The sequence below is a fragment of the Oryzias latipes genome, chromosome 2, assembly GCF_053564925.1.
Source record: "Oryzias latipes strain Hd-rR chromosome 2, Olatipes_Hd-rR_3.1".
NCBI lineage: Eukaryota > Metazoa > Chordata > Actinopteri > Beloniformes > Adrianichthyidae > Oryzias > Oryzias latipes.
The window spans coordinates 3,618,052-3,639,929 of NC_136238.1; the positions used below are offsets into that span (position 1 = coordinate 3,618,052).

Sequence of the window (21,878 nt, forward strand, 5' to 3'; positions counted from 1 at the left end):
TTGTTATTAAAGGGAGACCAAGATGACTGTAATGATTTTGAAACTGTAATAACTTGAAAAAAAAAAAAAAAAAAGAACTTCTCATCTGAGTGTAAATTGAAAGTGTTATGAAAATGAAGATGTCACAGAAAACTGAAAAGAGATGTGATATTGGATGTGAGATTTTGACATTTATCAATGATAAAAAGGAGGGACTATGTGAAGGAATTTGTTTTATTATTATCATTGCTTAAATGTATTTGGTTAAATGTATGTTTAAATGTTAACTCAGATTGACCTTTTTACCTCTTCTGAAAACAGTTGTGTGTTTGTTCATCTGCTTCTCATCCCCCACCCAGGATGAGGGGTTTACGACACACTGTCCTCAGCTGATAAGGGATACTGTTTGAACTTAGAATCCAACCAAAAGGGTCATTTGACGACACCCCCTGATGAACTTTTTGTCTTTGTCTTGAATTGTTACTTCCCACTTGTGTTCTTAATAAAAGGTGAACAGGGAGAGGCAAACCTTTGAGAAGAGCAGCGTGTTGGTTGTCATCTGTCACACTGGCTTCTTCTCCCTCGTGCATGAGAAACTTGATTCTTGTTGTGGTTTGTTGTTTATAATTGTGTTTTTCTTTAATGTCTAGATGCATTTATCTGACAGACATGAATCCAGCTTTTGGCTCCAAGACAGTCTAGACACTTCAGTGACTCTGTAGACATGGAGAGGTGTTGATATGATCCATTGGTTTGCTGTTCTCCATCTGAACTGTGAACTAGAACATTCTAGCTGTGACATGACTCTAGTTAGTTTGGTTTCAACCTACCAGTACAGACAGAATGGAGCTGATTGCTGCTGATTCTCCACAGACTGGACCAGCAGAGCTCAGATACTCCCAGTGGTCCGTCTGTCCAGCAGCATCAAACACAGCTGGACTCCATCTTTCTGGTCTGTACATGAACAACAACTACTTTCCATCATTCTGTCCACAGTCGTCTCCATGCTGCACTTTGCAGACCAGTGGATTGTCAGAGTGTCCAACATGGAGCTGATGTTTGGCTCCATGACTTCACTCTGATTGGCTCATTCATCTGGAATTCTGTTGCAGCTGCTGGAGGACAACATTGTCACTTTTGTCAAGAAGGAGCTGAAGAAGATCCAGAAGCTTCTGAGTCACAGGGAGGAAGAGGAGGAGCTGGAGGCTGAAGATGAAGAGCAGAGGAGCAGCAGAGAGTCAGTGATGAAGATCACAGTGAACTTCCTGAGGAGAATGAAGCAGGAGGAGCTGGCTGATGGACTGCAGAGCAGTAAGAGGATTTCTCTGAAGGTTTCAGCTGCTGAGAAATGAAGATTTCCTGATGTCTGAACAGGGATTCAAACCCTCATCATTCAGGGCTGCAGAGACTTGATTTACTGTTTGTTGTCTTCATTCAGGATCTGCTGCTGCAGTTTGTCGACATGAAGTCCAATCCGGTCTGAAGAAGAAGTTCCAGTGTGTGTTTGAGGGGATGGCTAAAGCAGGAAGCCCAACCCTTCTGAATGAGATCTACACAGAGCTCTTCATCACAGAGGGAGGAAGAGGAGAGCTGAATGAAGAACATGAGGTCAGACAGATTGAAGCAGCATCCAGGAAAGCAGACAGAGCAGAAACAAGCATCAGACAAGAAGAGCTCTTCCAACTCCCAGCTGGAAGACCAGAACCAATCAGAACCGTGATGACTACGGGAGTGGCTGGCATCGGGAAAACAGTCTTAACACAGAAGTTCACTCTGGACTGGGCTGAAGGCAAAGCCCACCAGAACCTCCACTTCACATTTCCATTCACTTTCAGAGAGCTGAATGTGCTGAAAGAGGAGAAGTTCAGCTTGGTGGAACTTGTTCATCACTTCTTCCCTGAAACCAAACAAGCAGGAATCTGCAGCTTTGAAGACTTCCAGGTCCTCTTCATCTTTGATGGTCTGGATGAGAGTCGACTTCCTCTGGACTTCCACAAGACTCGGATCCTGAAGGACCCTAGAAAGTCCACCTCAGTGGCTGATCTGCTGACAAACCTCATCAGGGGGAACCTGCTTCCCTCTGCTCTCCTCTGGATAACCACACGACCTGCAGCAGCCAATCAGATCCCTGCTGAGTGTGTTGACATGGTGACAGAGGTCAGAGGGTTCAATGATCCACAGAAGGAGGAGTACTTCAGGAAGAGGTTCAGTGATGAAGAGCAGGCCAGCAGGATCATCTCCCACATCCAGAGATCCAGAAGCCTCCACATCATGTGCCACATCCCAGTCTTCTGCTGGATCACTGCTACAGTTCTGGAGGATCTGCTGAAGAGCAGAGGAAGAGGAGAGCTGCCCAAGAGCCTGACTGAGATGTACATCCACTTCCTGGTGGTTCAGGCCAAAGTCCAGAAGGTCAAGTATGATGGAGGAGCTGAGACAGATCCTCACTGGAGTCCAGAGAGCAGGAAGATGATGGAGTCTCTGGGAAAACTGGCTTTTGAGCAGCTGCAGAAAGGAAACCTGATCTTCTATGAATCCGACCTGACAGAGTGTGGCATCGATATCAGAGCAGCCTCAGTGTACTCAGGAGTGTTCACACAGGTCTTTAGAGAGGAGAGAGGCCTGTACCAGGACAAGGTCTTCTGCTTCATCCATCTGAGTGTTCAGGAGTTTCTGGCTGCTCTTCATGTCCACCTGACCTTCATCACCTCCAAACTCAACCTCATGGAGGGGAAACAGAAAAAGTCTTGGTTTTCTTGTCTTTCTAAAACCAGTCGAGTCCAGTTCTACCAGTGTGCTGTGAAGAAGGCCTTACAGAGTCCAAACGGACACCTGGACTTGTTCCTCCGCTTCCTCCTGGGTCTTTCACTGCAGACCAATCAGAGTCTCCTACGAGGTCTGCTGACTCAGACAGGAAGTAGCTCACAGACCAATCAGGAAACAGTCCAGTTCATCAAGAAGAAGATCAGTGAGGATCTGTCTGCAGAGAGAAGCATCAACCTGTTCCACTGTCTGAATGAACTGAATGATGGATCTCTAGTGGAGGAGATCCAACAGTTCCTGAAGTCAGGATGGCTCTCCACAGAAAAGCTGTCTCGTCTTCGTAGGTCAGAATATATCTCCACGTATAAACTGTCTCCTGCTCAGTGGTCTGCTCTGGTCTTCATCCTACTGTCATCAGGAGAAGATCTGGAAGAGTTTGACCTGCAGAAATACTCTGGTTCAGAGGAGGCTCTTCTGAGGCTGCTGCCAGTGGTCAAAGCCTCCACCAAAGCTCTGTAAGAACTCTCATGAAAATCACCTTCAGTGAACAAATGAATCTGATGGAAACATGAAAGATTCAATAACTGCTGTCTGTCTTTGTTTTCTGCAGACTGATAGGCTGTAATCTGTCAGAGAGAAGCTGTGCAGCTCTGTCCTCAGTTCTCAGCTCTCAGTCCTCCAGACTCAGACTTCTGGACCTGAGTCTGAACAACAACCTGCAGGATTCAGGAGTGAAGCTACTGTCAGCCGGACTGGAGAGTCCTGACTGTAAACTGGAGACTCTCAGGTCAGCTTTCATTCAAATGTTGATTCTCTACAGTCTTTTTCAACCAGTGTGCCGTGAGAGATGATCAGATGTGCTGCTGGAAATGACTAATCTTTACTGATCTACAAACATTTACCATCACCAGAATATCAGCTCCATGTTCATCAAATAGGTCCATGTTTCACTCTGACGCTTTTGTGGAGCTCTTTGTAGTAGAAATACACCGGATCTCTCAGCATCTTCCATGTCTTTTATAAGGAGGGCGAGAAAAACTTTTGACGGTAGCTCCTCCCACACACGGTGGTAGCGTCAGATTTAGAAACACACTTTTGGACGAACGTCCAGCAGCCACTTTGATAGGTGGAGATGAATCTGACGCGGGTTAAAAAAAAGTGGAGGACATAAATGAAGTGGGAGAAAAGAGAAGGAGGGGAGGACCACGGCACACGTCTTTGAAGAACTGAGACTAATGATCCGTATGGATCACTGATCATCCGTGCTCCCCAAGTAGTTTCCCGCGGGATCCAGTGTCAGAGCGCGTAAACGTGATCAAAAAGTACAGTTGCTTTACAAAAACATAAATCACCGTTTAGAAAGAATGTCATTTTGTTTGGTTTGGTGAGGTTTACATGAAAGTGCATTTAACAACCTGGAGGGAGAAACGGCTATCTGGACACATTTTCAACTCATTTAGTTGAACATTATTATTAAATAATGCAGCATCAATTGTTTTGTGGTTCAATTATTCCAAAAAATGCTGGTGAGATCATGGAGGGACTGTACATCAATACAGACCACAGAGATTCTCTTTTTAGTTTTGGTTGCTGGTGTGCCGCAGGATTTTTGTCAAGGTAAAAGTGAACCTTGGCTGAAAAAAGGTGGAAAACCACTGATCTACAAGAAGTTGAGTCTGGTTTTCTGTGATTTAGGAGAAAGTGTCAGATAGACGTCACTGATGAAGAAACAGCAGTAGATAGAAGAAAAACATCAGTTCAATTCAAAACCCCAGCTGGGTCTCATCTGATGACTTTTTTTCTGGCATGTTTTTCCACACCAGACTAAACAGGATAACCTAAATCCATCCAGGGGTTGATATCTGGGAGAAGTTCATGTTCTGTGTTCTTGAAAGAAATCAGGAATCCATCCCAGAAGTGCAGATTTCAATGGAAAAACAGTTGCAGCAGATTTCTGAGCCACAGAGCAGCAGCTCCTCATGCAGAGATATGAAGAGGTCAACCTGCAGCAGACTGACAGGTCTTTCCCACAGACCTGGTTCTGGTTCTTCTTCAGAACCCAGCCTGGATCAGAAACAGCTCTTTCATTAGACTGGTTTCTGGTTCTTGTTCCTGGTGCTTAAACAGACACTAAATCTTTGCTGGATAAGAGTGAAGAACCTCTGCAGGTAGTTTCTGGATGAGGCTGGGGGCGGGGCTACCTGGCCAGAGAAAGGTTTAAACCAGGGGTCAGCAACGTTTGTGACACAAAGTGTCAGTTTGACATTTTCTCCAGAACAACTGTGGCGTCACCAACAAAAATGTGAACTCTGATACAAATAAATACAGAAACATTTCCAATAGATCTGACATTTACTGTCATTCACAAACAGCAGCTCAAAAATGTTTAAAAGTTATTTTGGAATTAACTCTAAAAAGTACTTTCATAACAATATTGCACAAGGAAAATCACAAGGTCAAAGTTGAAATAGTACTGCAACTATGTTTGAAACCCAAAGTACTGCATTTGTGTATGTCAGACCTACAGCAATAGGATTGGATACTTCAGAAAAAATACCATCAATATTTTTAAAAACGTCACTACAATTAAAATGAAAAAATAAGAATATTTAGTCTTATTAATCATTTGCTACATTACAAGAAAGAGCCTGAGGAACTTAATTTAATTTGAGTCTGTCATGGTGCTTGTATTGCATGTAAAATTATGTTTGATCATTATAGTTATATTATATACAGTTATATACATTTTCCACAATTGGACAGCATCATTCTTTTTTTATTGGAGTGGTGATCAGTCTTAGTATTCATTTTTAAACTTGTTGACATTTGTCAGAACAGACAGAAAGTCTGGATTTAACCTGTTCCACCATGTCTCTGTCTTTCTATGGCAAGTAAAAGGTATCAGAAATCACCAGGACAAGTGGCGTAAAAAAACTGGTTTTTAAGAACATTTTAAAAGTAGAAAATAATTTACATCCGTCTTGTGTTGTCCTAAGACGGATGTAAAAAGCTGCGTTTTATCACGTTCAAACCACACGTCAAGAACGGAGATCTGATGTGTCACATATGGGCATCAAAAAAGCTGTAATGTTAATGAATCCATAGTTGTCTGCTATGGTCTAGTGATTAAAAAGCTGTACTTTATGTTTTTATCATGTGGAAATTATGAGTTTGATTCCACAGGATACACAAATGTTGGTTATTTTTTCTTTTGCTGACTTTTAGTGACATAATTATATTTATTTGTAGACACTAAACCCCACCCTGCCTCTGGTGGAGGGGGGGTGCCAGTGTTGACCAGCAGAGCCACCTTCAGTTTCTGAATGGGAAAGTGACTGGAAAGAGCTTTGTTCATGTTTTTGGGTCAAAGTCATAAAGGAAATTGCTAAACAGCCCCCCTCCCATGCATAACGCATTTTCATTTCCAGGTCTTCATGATTTTTCCTCCAAAATCTCTCCTGAAAATGTCATCTGTCAGTGTGTCATCAGGGCGGGTCCCACCTGACTGAATGGACCAAGTTCCTGGACCTCCAGCTGCATCACTGCTCCTGAACACACTTTTCTGTCTGATTGCAGGTTGAAGGACTGTAGTTTGTCAGAGATCAGCTGTAAAATTCTGATCTCAGCTCTGAAGAAAAACCCGTCCAATCTGACAGAACTGGACCTGAGCGGGAACCAGAACCTGCAGGATTCTGGAGTTCTTCATCTGTGTGGTTTTCTGGAGAGTCCAGACTGCAGACTGCAGACTCTGAGGTTAGACTCCATGTTTCAGTTGTGTTCACATCAATATGATGAGTCCAGATGACTGACTGATGACATGACTACAGAGTGATGACTTGTCAGCATATTCATACTAAAATCAATTATTTGTGAGAAATTCCATCTTTAAAAGTTTTTATATAGGTTTTTACATTTTAAGAGATATGACTCATAATAAAGGTGCTCAAATAAAGGTTCACTCTTACCTCTCTGGTCGCACCCAATTTATTCAATTAAAACAGTTCACTTCCCATACAGTTCCTGTCACTACAGGTGTTCCCCAGGGCTCCGTCCTGGGACCCCTGCTATTTATCATCTAGCTTCTCCCTCTTGGTCAAATCTTCCTTAAATACAAGATTAACTTCTATTGTTATGCAGACGATACTCAGCTCTACATCTCCACCAAGCCAAATTCCTCTCTACCTCCCACTTCCCTCACTGACTGCCTTCTTGCAATAAAGTCCTGGTTCACTACTAATTTCTTAAAACTAAACAATGATAAAACTGAACTTCTCCTGATCGGCACCAAATCCGTTATAAACAGTCCAGAACTTCTCAATTCCCTTTGAAACCTCCTCCATTTCCCCCTCCCCTCAGGTTAAGAGTCTGGGTGTCATCTTCGACAGCACCCTCTCTTTTTATAGATTATACCCAGCAACAATCTCTCTCCACTCTGGCGCATATTCTGTCGCCTCCCCTTTTATTACGTTTGTTGGGTTTTCCCTAAGCTACATATGCGCTGAGCTCCAAGGAGGGGAAACAGATCAAACACAGCTGCAGCGCTATCAGAAACATTAATTGGCACATGTCCATCCTTCCACAGTTTTCTCACATCACTTTCGGACCTGCAAAGCCTTTTCTCAGGGATAAACTAACTCAGAGCGTCCTCCAACTCATTCTAGACACAGCTAAAACAGGTTCTCAGGAGAATGCTGGAAAGACACAAAGATAATCGTTTTCTCCCAAGGATGTCACCTCCACCTTCCTGTGAAACAGAGTTCAAATTCATGTTATTTTATCTATAAAGCACCTTTCATGTCAAACAGACAGCTCAAGGTGCCTCCATAAAAAACTAACAAGAATACAATAAAACGAATCCCCACACGTGTAATAAAATGAATAAATAAGCCCCTCATAATAAAATAAACAAAAACAAGCAAAAATCAAAGAGAAATGACAGAGCTAAAGAAAAGAGAACCCAGAAGGCGCCGTCCGCCCTGTCCTCCTGTTGGCCGGGGTGTCAGCATCTAAGCAGCACAGGCACAACTCATCCCCAGCACCTCCCGCCCCAGAGACCCCCAACCCCCAGGCCCAGTGCACCCAACATGGGCACACCAGGCCCTTCAGCCCAAAGGAGCCGGAACAATAGATGCCAGAGGACAAGCATGGCCAAAATCTCTGTGAGCCCGAACACTAACACCCCAGCCAAGGGGGAGAAAACACTTGTAAACAGTTTAAGATGTAAAAGTAATAAAATAAGAAAGATTAAATATGAAAAGAGGTCAAATATGAAAATATTAATTAAAATTAAATAAGATGATTTAGTGCATATAAAAGTCTAAAATATAAATCAGAATAAGTTAAGACATAAAAGGACTAAAAGGCAAATAAATAAATATGTGATAAAATAGCATATAAAAAATAAGAGTAAAAATCACACATATGAGATCTAATTAAAAGCTGAGTTAAATAGATGAGTCTTTAGTTTCTTTTTAAAAACCTCAACAGTGGATGAGGCCTTCACATCCTCAGGCTGTTCCACAGACGAGGTCCGTATTGTCTGAGCGAGGCCTTTTTTTTGCATGTTTACAGAAGTGTGTGTGGACACACACACACTTCTGCAAACATGATTATAGCAGCTATATAGGTAAGTAATGCATAAAATATGCAAATATAAGATAACTTCTATACATTAGTCCAACACTCCTCTCCCTAGTTCCATTATCGGATACCGATCAGTTTTGAAAAAAGTTTCTCGCAAGGAATGTGTCAGAAGTCAGAGTGCAGGTGTAGAGACAGCAGCTTCAGGTTGAAGGTCATTTGAGCAGTTGTAATCACAGATTGGAGCTTGAAACACTAAACGAACACATGTTAATTGGAATTTGCCAGTTCATAGCAAAAGCTTTTGTACACACAGATACAGATTTTTGGTGCACAAGTTCTCACATCAAATCTACTAACTCGTCCTTTAGACACATTATTATCTTCAGCATTTTCATTTAACTCAATATGTTATAATCAATATAAAAATAAATTGCTAACCCCCCCATGCATAATGCATTTTCATTTCCAGGTGGTCATGATTTTTTATCCAAAATCTCTCCTGAAAATGTCATCTGTCAGTGTCTCATCAGGGCGGGTCCCACCTGACTGAATGGACCAAGTTCCTGGACCTCCAGCTGCATCACTGCTCCTGAACACACTTTTCTGTCTCATTGCAGGTTGAAGGACTGCCGTTTGTCAGAGATCAGCTGTAAAGTTCTGGTCTCAGCTCTGAAGAAAAACCCGTCCAATCTGACAGAACTGGACCTGAGCATAAACAAACTGCAGGATCCAGGAGTTCTTCATCTGTGTGGTTTTCTGGAGAGTCCAGACTGCCGACTGCAGAATCTGAGGTCAGATTCCATGTTTCAGTTGTGTTCACATCAATATGATGAGTCCAGATGACTGACTGATGACATGACTACAGAGTGATGACTGACCCCCCCATTCCCACCTTACCGTATGCTGCTGCTGAGACTCTGAGGTTCCTTTTTCTCTTTTTTCAGAGGTTCTCTTGTAGATCTAGTCTGACAAAAATCCTGTCCAAAGAGGAATGTTTTCAGTCTTACTTTGAATGTAAAACTGTCTGCTTCTCTTCCATGAGCTGGGAGTTTATTCCAGAAAACAGGGGCTTGGTGGCTAAACGCTCTACCTCCAACCGTACTTTTACTAATTCTAGGAACCACAAGCAGTCCTGCATTAAGTGAGTGAAGTGTTCTGATTGGATGGTAAGGCACTATGAGGTCTTTGATATAGGATGGGGTCATACCATGTAAGGCCTTATAGGTTAACAGGAGGATCTTGAACTTGATTCTAGAATCAACTGGGACTGACATAGCTGTGAGTAATCAGGAGATGTCCCCTCAGTGCCCTACCCGCCAATTTTAACTGCACCCCCTTAGTGCACACACCATTTACTCCTCAAAATATACATTCAAACAAACACACACAGACACACACCCTCACTAACACACACGCACACAGTCATGTCGCAAGGAAGGCTGGACCTTGGAGCATCTGTCCCCTACCCCATCCCTGGTGGGGCGTGCGGGGCCCTTGGCGGCGGCGGCCGTGTCCCCTGCGTGCCGGTTTCCTGGGACCGGCGGTGCTCTCCCCACGCAGGGAGAGGGATCCCTGAGCTTTCTGGCAAGCCCAGAAACCGGGGATCATATTACACCTGAGCCGGAGATGTCTGTGTCCCTGCGGGGTGGGTTCTGGTCCTTGCCGCCGGGTGCTGGGCCTCGCCAATTTCCATCTGTGGCAGAGCCTGGTCGGGCCATGTCTACAACAACCCTTGTGGGCCCCCCTTCTCTCTGGGGTGCCCCTCTCCTGGGCGGGGGCGGCTGCCCCCTGTCTTGCACCTCCCTGGACCATCTGTGGCCCTGGTGGGTGGCTGCCTGGAGCGCGGAGCGGGTCTCCCTTGGGGGGTCCTGGCTCGTACCTGGGGTTGGGGCGGGGGGATGCCCAGAACTCCTGGGTGGTGATGGGGTGCTCGTCTGGGGCTGTGGGTGCCCTTCTCAGGTGGGGCCCTGCGTTGGGCTCTTCCGGCGCGGCAGGGGGGCTGCTCTCCTGGTTGGGCTGGGGCGCTCTCTTTCCCCCCATACCTCCCTGCTCTCTGGCTCTGGGGGCCTCGCGGCGGTCCTGCTGGCCCTGGCCTGGGTGGCGGGCGTGGGCGCCCGGGGGCGGTTGTTCTCTGCCTGCTTGCTGCCACGTGGCGTTGGGGGCTTCTGGCTGCCGCGGCTGCTGTGTCGGGGGTCTGGGTGTGGGGGTGGCTGGTTGCTCCCCCTCCTGCTTTCCACATTCCATGATCCATTTTAGAAGAACATAAACACTTAACTGAGCACAGGTGTTAGCTCACCTTTGCACTAACAAATTGCGTGAATGAATGAAATATCTCACACTAGTTGGCTTGTAGGCATAAGTATGCGTGTGTGAACACTATCTGTATTATGTACATGTTGACATGTGGACATTTTTGCAGCTAACAGGTGTGTTTATAACATTTGAGTGTGTGTGTGGACAGGCCCCGCCCCTTTGAGATTTGTATTCTATCTGTACCTTAGCGTACTGATAAACATCCAGTAGCTTGTTGCTTTATCCTGCTTCATGGTTTTACCCCCCTCTCCCCTCCTAAGATCACCCTCCTATCCCCCTCTTTCTAACATCCCTCTCTCTTCTCCCCTTCTTTTCCTTTTCCGTCTGGTCCAACAAAAAAGAATTTCAAAAATAATTAAAATGAATAAAGTCTGGCCTCGATTACAAAAGGCGTTTATTCAGACAAACCTCTGGTTTGTCAGAAGATTCATAACCGCTGTTGTAAAAGTAAAATATGTCCAACACAAGAGGCCTTCAGCTTTCATCTGTCTGCCCAGCTGTTGAACAGGACAAGTTAAAGGCTGAACGCAGAGGTGCGGGCTCTGCTGAAACACAGGAATGCTGCGTTCCAGTCAGGTGACAAGGTGGCACTCAGAGCAGCAAGAAGGGAGCTGCATGCTGGGGTGAGGAGGGCCAAGGCCGCCTATGCTCAGAGGATTCAGGGACACTTTACGTCGAATGACCCTCGGAGTATGTGGAAGGGCATTAAGTGCATCACAGATTACAACACCAGAGATGCACAATGTCCTGAGGACCCCTCTCTACCAGACGCACTCAACCTCTTCTACTCCCGCTTTGAGGACTCCAACACCGCCCCTCCCAGCACCAAACTCACCATCCCACCTGGCGAAGAGCCTTTCAGTGTGACGCCCGCTGAGGTGAGGAGGACCCTCCAGAGGATCAACCCTCACAAAGCTGCTGGACCCGACAACATCCCTGGACGGGTGCTGAAGGACTGTGCACACCAGCTCACAGAGGTGCTGACAGACATCTTCAACACCTCCCTGATGCAGGCAGTGGTCCCCACCTGCCTGAAAACCGCCACCATCATTCCAATACCCAAATCATCCACAGTGACAGGTCTGAATGACTATCGGCCGGTTGCCCTGACACCGATAGTCATGAAATGTTTCGAAAAACTGGTTATGACCCGCATCACAGAATCCATCGACATCACCAAGGACCTGCACCAATACGCATACAGGTCAAACCGATCCACAGAGGACGCCATCTCCTCTGTGGTCCACACAACCCTCACCCACCTAGAGAACAAGAACGCGTACGTTCGACTGCTCTTCGTGGACTTCACATCAGCTTTTAACACCATCATCCCGCAGACCCTCACCCAGAAACTAAACACACTTTGACTGAACCCCACTCTGTGCAACTGGGTCTTGGACTTCCTGACAGACAGACCGCAGTCTGTAAAAATCCGCAACGTCTCCCCCTCCCCGATCACCCTCAGCACGGGCTCCCCCCAGGGCTGTGTGCTGAGCCCCCTCCTGTTCACCCTGCTGACGCACGACTGCACAGCGAGTCACCCCAGCTGTCTGATCGTGAAGTTTGCGGATGACACAGCTGTGGTTGGACGCATCTCCAACAACGATGAGTCTGACTACAGGCAGGAGGTGGAACATCTGGAGAGCTGGTGCAGAGACAACAACCTCTGCATCAATGGGAAGAAGACCAAGGAGATGAAAGTGGATTTTAGGAAGGACAGATGCCCCCCTCCCCCCATTCACATCGGAGGGGACGTGGTGGAAGTGGTTTCCAGCTTCAGGTATCTGGGCGTGCACATCTCCAGCGACCTCACCTGGAGCACCAACACCTCCTGCCTGGTCAAGAAGGCACACCAGCGCCTTTATTTCCTGAGGAGGCTCAAGCGAGCTGGGATGGAGATCCCAGTCCTGACCTCCTTCTACAGGTGTGTGGCGGAGAGCGTCCTGACCTCCTTCTACAGGTGTGTGGTGGAGAGCGTCCTGACCTCCTTCTACAGGTGTGTGGTGGAGAGCGTCCTGACCTCCTTCTACAGGTGTGTGGTGGAGAGCGTCCTGACCTCCTTCTACAGGTGTGTGGTGGAGAGGGTCCTGACCTCCTGCATCACGGTGTGGCACGGCAGCTGCTCTGCGGCAGAGAGGAAAGCTCTGCAACGAGTGACCAAAGCTGCACAGAGGACTGTGGGCTGCAGCCTGCCGTCCACCACTGACATCTATACGACCAGATGCAGGAAACGGGCCTCTCGCATCCTGAAAGACCCCACCCACCCCTCACACCCTCTGTTCTCCCTGCTCCCCTCAGGCAGGAGGCTGAGGAGCATAAAGAGCAGGACCACCAGACTGAGGAACAGTTTCTTTCCTGAAGCAGTCAGACTGCTTAACTCCGGTTGATCACTGCACCCCCCCCCCCCCCCCCCCCCCCCCCTCTATGGACAACAAGCTAATTCCCAAGTGCAATATCACAGGGCTGTGCAATACTTAACATAAAATACTGTGCAATTTGAAAAAAAAAAAAATACTTCTGTGCAATACTCATCAGGAACCACACCATAACAGACTGATATTTTACTGACATTATTATTGATATATATTATTTATGTCTGAATGTAAACGGCTGGCCCGGGACCAGAGAGCCTAATTTCGTTTTATCATGATAAAATGACAATAAAGTTTCCTGATTCCTGATTCATTCCTGATTCCTGAAAAAAAAAAAACTATCTGAACTACTTCAGCAGCAGTCCTGGTCATGAGTTCTTCAGGGCCAAACCGCCAATCTCAGTTCTTTTGGAAATCTGGACTCATTGTGGATTTCTCTGGAACACAGAGGAGGATTTCCGGTTCTAAAGGTTCTGAACAGGGTTCTGTTCATTTAGCTTTGCTGTTGGAAAATTCTACAATGTCTCTTTGATGGGTTTTCATGAATCAGCAACTTTGTTTTCATGAATCATCAATTTTGTTTTCATGAATCAACAACTTTGTTTTTATGAATCAGCAACTTTGTTTTCATGAATCTTCATTCGCTGTAAGATATCTGCAGGGGGTTTAAACTTTCTATATTCTCTTGATTTGTGTCAGATCCATTAAAATGGGATCCAGATTTTCCTATTGAAGATTTTTTTACCCATAATTCAAAGTGATATTCAATCCTCAGTGAACAATTTACTTTACAATGTGATGATGTCATTTGAAAATTTATTTTACAATATAAGATTCAAGATGAAGAAATACTATTTAATCTGACATTTTAGAAATCAAAGCTTTAAATCAAAGTAAAATTATTGGATGTTATGTTTTTTAGGTTCATAATTCAGATGAAAACCATTTAACAATTATCAGTTCTATTTCTATTTTAATAATTTATTAAATCTACTGCATTTTCATTCACCTTTATGTTTTCAGGTTAAAGTCCATTAGAAATTGCAACCCCCCCATCCAAACCTCCTGTTCTGTTGGATTTTCCCACATTCGGTGGTCTGCAGACCTCGGATGCACTGAATTTCATTGAACAGTGTGAAAACTATCTTGACCTTAGACCCTTATCAAATCACGAACTGTTAGGAGCCCTGTCCGCAGTCCTGAAGGGACCCGCTTTAAGCTGGTGGAAAGCCACTAAACCTGTTGTACATGATTGGTTGACATTCAAGGAGGCTTTTTTATCCGCTTTCCTGCCAACTGATTATTTAAGTGAAGTGGAAGAGCAATTAAGAACAATTGTGCCGAGGCCGAAGCAGTGTTTACGTCACTTTGCCTATGACTATAGGGCTTTGTGTCTGAAGTGGAAACGAGACATGACAGAAGAAAAGATAGTTCGGCGGACACTTAATAACATCAACCCGAGGTGGCCGTCTGTCTGCGTGGGAACGTTTCATCGGTAGCCCAGCTGGTAAAAATAGGTTCAATGGCAGAGGAGATCAGACGGAGAGTGGGGTTGCATAAGGCTAGACAAGCTAGGTACTATAACCAATGGAGGAAAGATGCGCACTTTCTCCCGGGTAACCTAGACCTATCAAAGACCTATCATGGGTTAAGGCCTTAGTAGCCTTCGGCGTGAGGGGGGACTATGTGACAGTCACATAAATGTATCATATTTTCTGTATTTTACACCCTGTGAGGTGAAGAGGTCCTATGTTTTCCTTTTATTTTAGTGTATGTGTGTATTTTGTGTATTGGTGTACCGGGGATGCCGCTGACGTCACCCTTCACAGCTGATGCGATATCAGCTGGGGGTGCGTTAACTCACGGCATGGCTTCCGGGTTAAAAAGGGACAGACAAGGTGGGCTGAAGGCTAAGAAGAGTCACAAACTCTGACAAGACGGAAAGGGAGACTACAAGGGCCCTTCCAAGGAGCAAGTACTCACCGAATACCTCGGAAACCGACCAACGGGAGTTACAGAGGAGGATCTGACGTGGACCTTTCCAAATTCTGCTGCGGGGATTATTATTAATTTCTTTTGGGGATGGACGTGGCTGGAAAGTGACCAAGAGCAAAATGAGACTCACTGACATTAACCCGAAGGACGGGGTGAGATCATTTCAGTTTTTATCTGTTTCTTTTGACTTTGGGAGGGATTCTTATATTGGAGCGCTTCTGCGCATGCAGGTGGAGGACGCTAGACGGACAATAGGGTGTCATTGTAAATGCAGGCACGGACCTATATGTAAACATCGGGAGAGCGATTCATGGAGTGTGACTGGGATCAATGAATTGTTAGGGTTAAAGAACATATCTTGATTTAATTGGTTGTACATTTGTTCATTTGTGTTCTATAATCAACCCGCGACAATTATCGTAAGACTCTAAATGAACTGTAGAGTGTTACAAACTCTCCTGAAAATGTCATCTGTCAGTGTCTCGTCAGGGCGGGTCCCACCTGACTGAATGGACCAAGTTCCTGGACCTCCAGCTGCATCACTGCTCCTGAACACACTTTTCTGTCTGATTGCAGGTTGATGAACTGCAGTTTGTCAAAGATCAGCTGTAAAGTTCTGGTCTCAGCTCTGAAGAAAAACCCGTCCAATCTGACAGAACTGGACCTGAGCAGGAACCAGAACCTGAATTGCGGAGTTCTTCATCTGTGTGGTTTTCTGGAGAGTCCAGACTGCAGACTGCAGACTCTGAGGTCAGACTCCATGTTTCAGTTGTGTTCACATCAATATGATGACAAAGTTGTGTTAGGACTGAACTGCAGAGTGATGACTGACCCCCCCCATTCCCACCTTACCGTATGCTGCTGCTGAGACTCTGAGGCTCCTTTTTCTCTTTCTTCATAGGTTCTCATGTAGATCTAGTCTGACAATAATCCTGTCCAAAGAGGAATGTTTTCAGTCTAACTTTGAATGTAGAAACTGTGTCGGCCTCTCTTCCATGAGCTGGGAGTTTATTCCAGAAAACAGGGGCTTGGTGGCTAAACGCTCTACCTCCAACCGTACTTTGATTAATTCTAGGAACCACAAGCAGTCCTGCATTTAGTGAGTGAAGTGTTCTGATTGGATGGTAAGGGACTATGAGGTCTTTGATATAGGATGGGGTCATTCCATGTAAGGCCTTATAGGTTAACAGGAGGATCTTGAACTAGGGTTGTGTCGATGGATGATACCATCGTCCATCGTGATGGGTGAGTGGCATTACGCTGGAGAGACACCATCGTGATGCCACGCCCCCGCCACGTTGCGAGTCGACACCATAAGCCACAGTTACATGTGCAAAATATCTTAATCGGATCTATGGTCGAATTAGAATCCAACCCTGTACATGAGCCCTGAAAAATGTTTTCAGAATATAACAAACGTACCATGGGTCACATTTTCGGTCGTAATAAATCATTCGCACATGCGCAGTAGGGTTTGAAAAACCGGGAGAGGATATCGGTTCCGCCGAGCGGCTATATACATTGATATTTCACACTCCGCAAAAGCCATACCATAACCATACGGATCACAGGCCCCGGTTCTGCACAGACGTGTGCCGCGGACCCCCAACCCCCCAATCCCCCATCCCCTCCACGCACTTCATTTAATCTGTATTATGTAATCCTATTTATGACTTGGACGTGTCTGACCACAAGGTTATTTCATTAAAAGTAGCATTGGCTCACCAACATCAAAACACAAAACGGAAAATATATTTCAGGAACTTCAAAAACATTGACCATGCAGCCATTCAAGAGGATATACAAAAACTCTGCCATCACCACTCACCTCAGTTAATGAATCTGTTGATCATTACAATTCTACACTTCATAACATTCTGCAATCCAATTCACCCCTGAAATCAAGAACCGTCTCTTTCACTAGATCAGCCCCGTGGTACAAAGAGGAACTGCGTATTCTTAAAAGACTTGGACGAGCCATGGAACGGAGACTCGTAAAAAACAACTTGGCAGTACACAAACAGGCCCATCGAGACCATCAAAAACTCTACTGCAGGGGTCGGGAACCTTTTTTGCAGAGAGAGCCATAAACGCCACATATTTTTAAATGTAACTTCGAAAGAGCCATACAATAATGTAGTGTCCCTTTCCCACACTGAGGCACGGAGACTTAACCTCTTTTAAGGTTCTTTATTCTGGTTACTGCAGACCACAACAAACGCCGTACAATTAATTCAGCAACTTCTGAATCTCTCCAGCGAGATGAGAGCGCTTCTCCCAACTTTATATTCCCCTGCTCCCGCTCCAGCCCTCCCATTTCCCTTATTCGGCCCATAGCTGAACCCCATTGGTCCAAATTACCTAACAACAGGCTGAGCGACAGAACTGAGGGCCAATCAGATCTCTGCTTGATGCGTTCCAGAACTCCAGAACTTATAACGCGGCCCAACAGCCAAGTTAAACTAAGTCTGCGACAATATGTTTAAAACTAAATATACAAATGAATGTGTGCATTTGATGTAATTTCAACATTTTTAAAGTACAATAAGTCTGTGGATTCTTTTCAATAACATTGTTATGCTGTTGCTAATAAATGACGAGTATTTCTCGTGGTAGTTTTGCTGATTGTGTGGTCTGGTTGATACGTGGTGAGTTTCTGCTTCACGCAGGCGTTGAGACGTTAAACGTGATCTTAGGTTGGTCTGAATGTTCTTTAGATGTGACAAAGACTGCTCACATGCAGACGGGGAGCCAGACACACACGCCACAGTGAGTGACAGGCAGCGGGTTTTACGTTTTTACAATCCCTGCGCGATTCACCTGCTGCCGGTCTCCACAACCCCTCACCCCCACCCTCTGCTTTCTTCCTCACACATCCCGTCTCCGCAACTGCGCGCTCTTTCTCAGAGACGGGAGCGCGCAGTTTTAGGCACGGCAATTCACAGGTTTTCATCTGGCACAAACTCTGTGAAATAATAGATAATAGTAAACTGAAAGTGCTGGCGCAGATTTCTCTCTCTAAGCACCGCTACTACTGCGCGCCTCTGGCATCGCGCCGAGGACTGGTCTAATAAAAAAAAAAAGTATAATTAAAGATTTGTCTGCGAGCCACATGTGACCATCAAAAGAGCCATATATGGCTCGCGAGCCATAGGTTCCCGACCCCTGGTCTACTGTATAGCCCTTACAATAGCCAGGTCTAAGTTCTATTCCCACAAGATCAATAGCAACACTGGAAATTCAAAACAGCTGTTTTCCACCATACACTCTCTGCTTAAGCCCCCCACACTTACCCATAGTGATGCTAGTGTCAGCAGCTGTGATAGATTCATGGATTTTTTCACCAAAAAAATATCTTCCATAAGATCTAACTTGCTGCCCACTACCACTATTCCCACCTCATCTGCAAACCCGACTGTACCAACAGCTCCAAGGACCCCTTCTGAATTCACATCCACTACACAGAAAGAGGTTGAGGCCATCTTGAGGACTATGAAATTCTCAACCTGCTCACTTGACCCCCTCCCAACAGCCCTGATCAAAGTATCAGTCCAATTATCACAACTATAATTAACCAATCATTACAAGCTGGTCATGTTCCCCTTGCTCTCAAAACTGCTTTTATAAGACCACACTTAAAAAGCCTGCACTGGACCCTGATAACTTGGCAAACTACAGACCCATCTCCAACCTACCATTCCTGTCCAAGGTTCTTGAAAAAGTTGTCGCTGCTCAGCTCCACCATCATCTCTCAACGCACAGCTTATATGAAAAATTTCAGTCTGGTTTCCGGCCAGCTCACAGTACAGAGACAGCCCTGGTCCGAGTCATGAATGACCTACTCATCATCATGAATGACCAGGGCTCCCCATCTCTACTCTTCCTTCTGGACCTATCAGCTGCATTTGACACTGTGGATCACGGCATTCTCCTTAACTGTCTTCATACTACTGTTGGACTCTCTGGGAACATATTCAACTGGTTTAAATCAGCAAGCTACGGTTGTAGCTGTGGCTACAACCGTAGCTTACCATCACCAAGTATGAATGAGGAGTGAATGAATAATGGACACAATGTAAGCGCTTTGGGTGTCTTGAAAAGCGCAGATAAATCCAATCCATTATTATTATTATCTCACAAACAGGACAGAATATGTGGCTCTGGGGACTGCTAAATCTCACACACACACAGTCCCCTGCAGAGTTCCTCAAGGCTCTGTTCTTGGACCTTCACTCTTTACCATCTACATATCTCCACTTGGACAAATCATTCGTAAACACAACATCTCATTCCACTGTTACGCCGATGACACACAGTTATGTGTAAAAATGGATTCCACTCCCACCCTAACTTCTTCTGCCCTCCAGGCATGTCTCGAGGAGATAGAGGCATGGATGGCTGAAAACTCTCTCCAATTCAACAGCAACAAAACTGAAGCCATATTAATCGTTACCCCTCACCAGATCAAAACATCCTCCACCAAAAGTATTCTGGTCTCTGGTCACAACATCCTGCTTTCTTCACCTGTGATAAATCTTGGTGTCAAAATCGATTCTACTCTAACATTTGATCATCATATACGTCACCTCTCCAAAGTCTCTTTTTTCCATCTCAAAAACATTGCAAAGCTCCGCCCCTCACTCACCCAGTCTGATGCAGAAAAAGTAATCCATGCTTTTATCTCCTCCAGACTAGATTATTGCAATGCTCTCCTTGTTGAGATTCCTGGCAGGAGCCTGGAGCTCCAGCACATCCAAAACTGCGCTGCTAGGGTCCTGACAAGGAGACGCAAATTTGACCACATCACTCCTGTCCTTCAGTCACTTCACTGGTTACCCATTCGTTCCAGAATTCAATTCAAACTCTGTCTTCTCACCTACCAATGTGTCCATGGAGTTCCATGGACACATGGAACTCAAGTAAGCTCCTTTTCCCGCAAGCCACTTCACGACTCCTCCGTTCCAATTTCACACACTGCCTTCATCAGCCCTCCACTCTGGAACAATCTTCCACAATCCCTCAGAGCCCCACAAAGCCTTGGCACATTTAAAAAGGGCTTAAAAACTTTCTTTTTTAATAATGCTTTTAAGTACTTTGACTATTGTTTTTTGTCTTACTTTGTTCTTATTGTAAACCATTGTTATTCCTGCCTCCATTGTAGCGCTTTGAGATTTTATCTAAAATGTAAAGCGCATTCTAAATAAAATTTATTATTATTATTATTATTATTACACCGCCCCAAAGCCTCTGAGACACACTTTTAGACCCAGTTCTGAGTTCGGTCATTCACCTAGAGTTGCGGGACGGATCGCAGTCCTAAATCTCCCACACATACCGCTCATGTAACAAAGCCCCCCCCCCAAACACAAAGCTGTAAGTCCGCGCTCCGCCGGTCCACTTGACTAGTTAAGTGTGGGAGCGGACTACTTCTTTTCTATTTTGTTTGTTACTTTTTTTGTAAAAAGTCACTTCCCTCAGTTTATACTGGATCATCGCGGATGAGTCATTAGTTGGGAAATAAAATAAAAATAAAATAAATAAAGTAATAAAGTAAAATATCGAATAGCAATTATATAGGAGCGAAAAATTAAAAATGGCCTCTTTTTCTGTGTTCCAGCGTTATTTCGTTGTGCAAATGCATTTGTCATGTAGGGAGGAACCTATGTGCAGCGCTTCCGGCAGAACTCTATGCCACAACAACGAGCTTATACGCACGCGGCTGCAGCGACCACTCTCTGTTCAAAAGAAAATAGCTTTCATGATCGTAAAAATATGTAGATTATTTTACCTTTAAGAAATCTGGGGGGGGTTTCTGGAAATAAAAATGGGATAAATTGAAATTTCGGGTTTGCTTCGGGCTCGGGCCTGCAAATCAAGTTAATTGGTCGGGTTCGGACCGGGTTTGGCTTTAATGCCTGCGGGCCTGTGTCGGGTCGGGCTGGATTTTTTAGGCCCGATCTTACCTCTTACCCCATGCATAATGCATTTTCATTTCCAGGTCTTCATGATTTTTCCTCCAAAATCTCTCCTGAAAATGTCATCTGTCAGTGTCTCATCAGGGCGGGTCCCACCTGACTGAATGGACCAAGTTCCTGGACCTCCAGCTGCATCACTGCTCCTGAACACACTTTTCTGTCTCATTGCAGGTTGAAGGACTGCAGTTTGTCACAGATCAGCTGTGAAGTTCTGGTCTCAGCTCTGAAGAAAAACCCGTCCTATCTGACAGAACTGGACCTGAGCAGAAACCAGAACCTGAATTGCGGAGTTCTTCATCTGTGTGGTTTTCTGAAGAGTTCAGACTGCAGACTGCAGACTCTGAGGTTAGACTCCATGTTTCAGTTGTGTTCACATCCATATGATGACAAAGTTGTGTTAGGACTGAACTGCAGACATGAGGCTCATCAGCTCTGCTCTGTGTCTTTGGTCCAAGAGACTCCTTTAAAGCGCGTGCAGAAGCAGCAGCCTCACGTGCACGCTCACATGCACTCTGAGTCCTGCTGTGTTTCAGCAGATGCAGCTGAGAGTCCAAAGGGTTAGGGTGACAGAGTCCTGCTGCAGCTGGATGCTGCTCTGACAGACACATCCTCCACAAACATCCTCACCTTTTCATCCACAAACATCATCACATCATCCATCAAAGCTCCCAGCAGCTTCTGACTCTTCATTCAGAGCTGAAGTCATGCTTGATCAGGGATCAATGTCCAACATTTGCTGCTGACTCTTCCTCATCACTTCCTTCTTCTCTCTGCTTTGATCTGTTGGAGCTGAAAGTCTCTGCTTGAAGGGCTGCAGCAGAGAAGGACTGGAAGATCATCTCCTGAAAACTGGGAGGAAGACTTTCCAGCATCCTGCTGCTGAAATTCTCCCATGATT

The 21,878-nt window shown here is 45.3% G+C and overlaps 1 protein-coding gene across 1 annotated transcript in view; it reads left to right on the top strand.

Annotated features, from left to right (window-relative positions):
- The window catches only part of LOC144982190 (NACHT, LRR and PYD domains-containing protein 12-like), a 298,037-nt gene that overhangs the window by 34,120 nt on the left and 242,039 nt on the right, over nt 1–21,878 (top strand). The window contains exons 3-6 of the mRNA XM_078930230.1: nt 853–1,290; nt 1,418–3,257; nt 3,353–3,529; nt 6,319–6,495. Coding sequence (XP_078786356.1) covers nt 1,224–1,290; nt 1,418–3,257; nt 3,353–3,529; nt 6,319–6,495 — 2,261 coding nt within the window. The 5' untranslated portion in view covers nt 853–1,223. The remainder of the gene's footprint in view (nt 1–852; nt 1,291–1,417; nt 3,258–3,352; nt 3,530–6,318; nt 6,496–21,878) is intronic.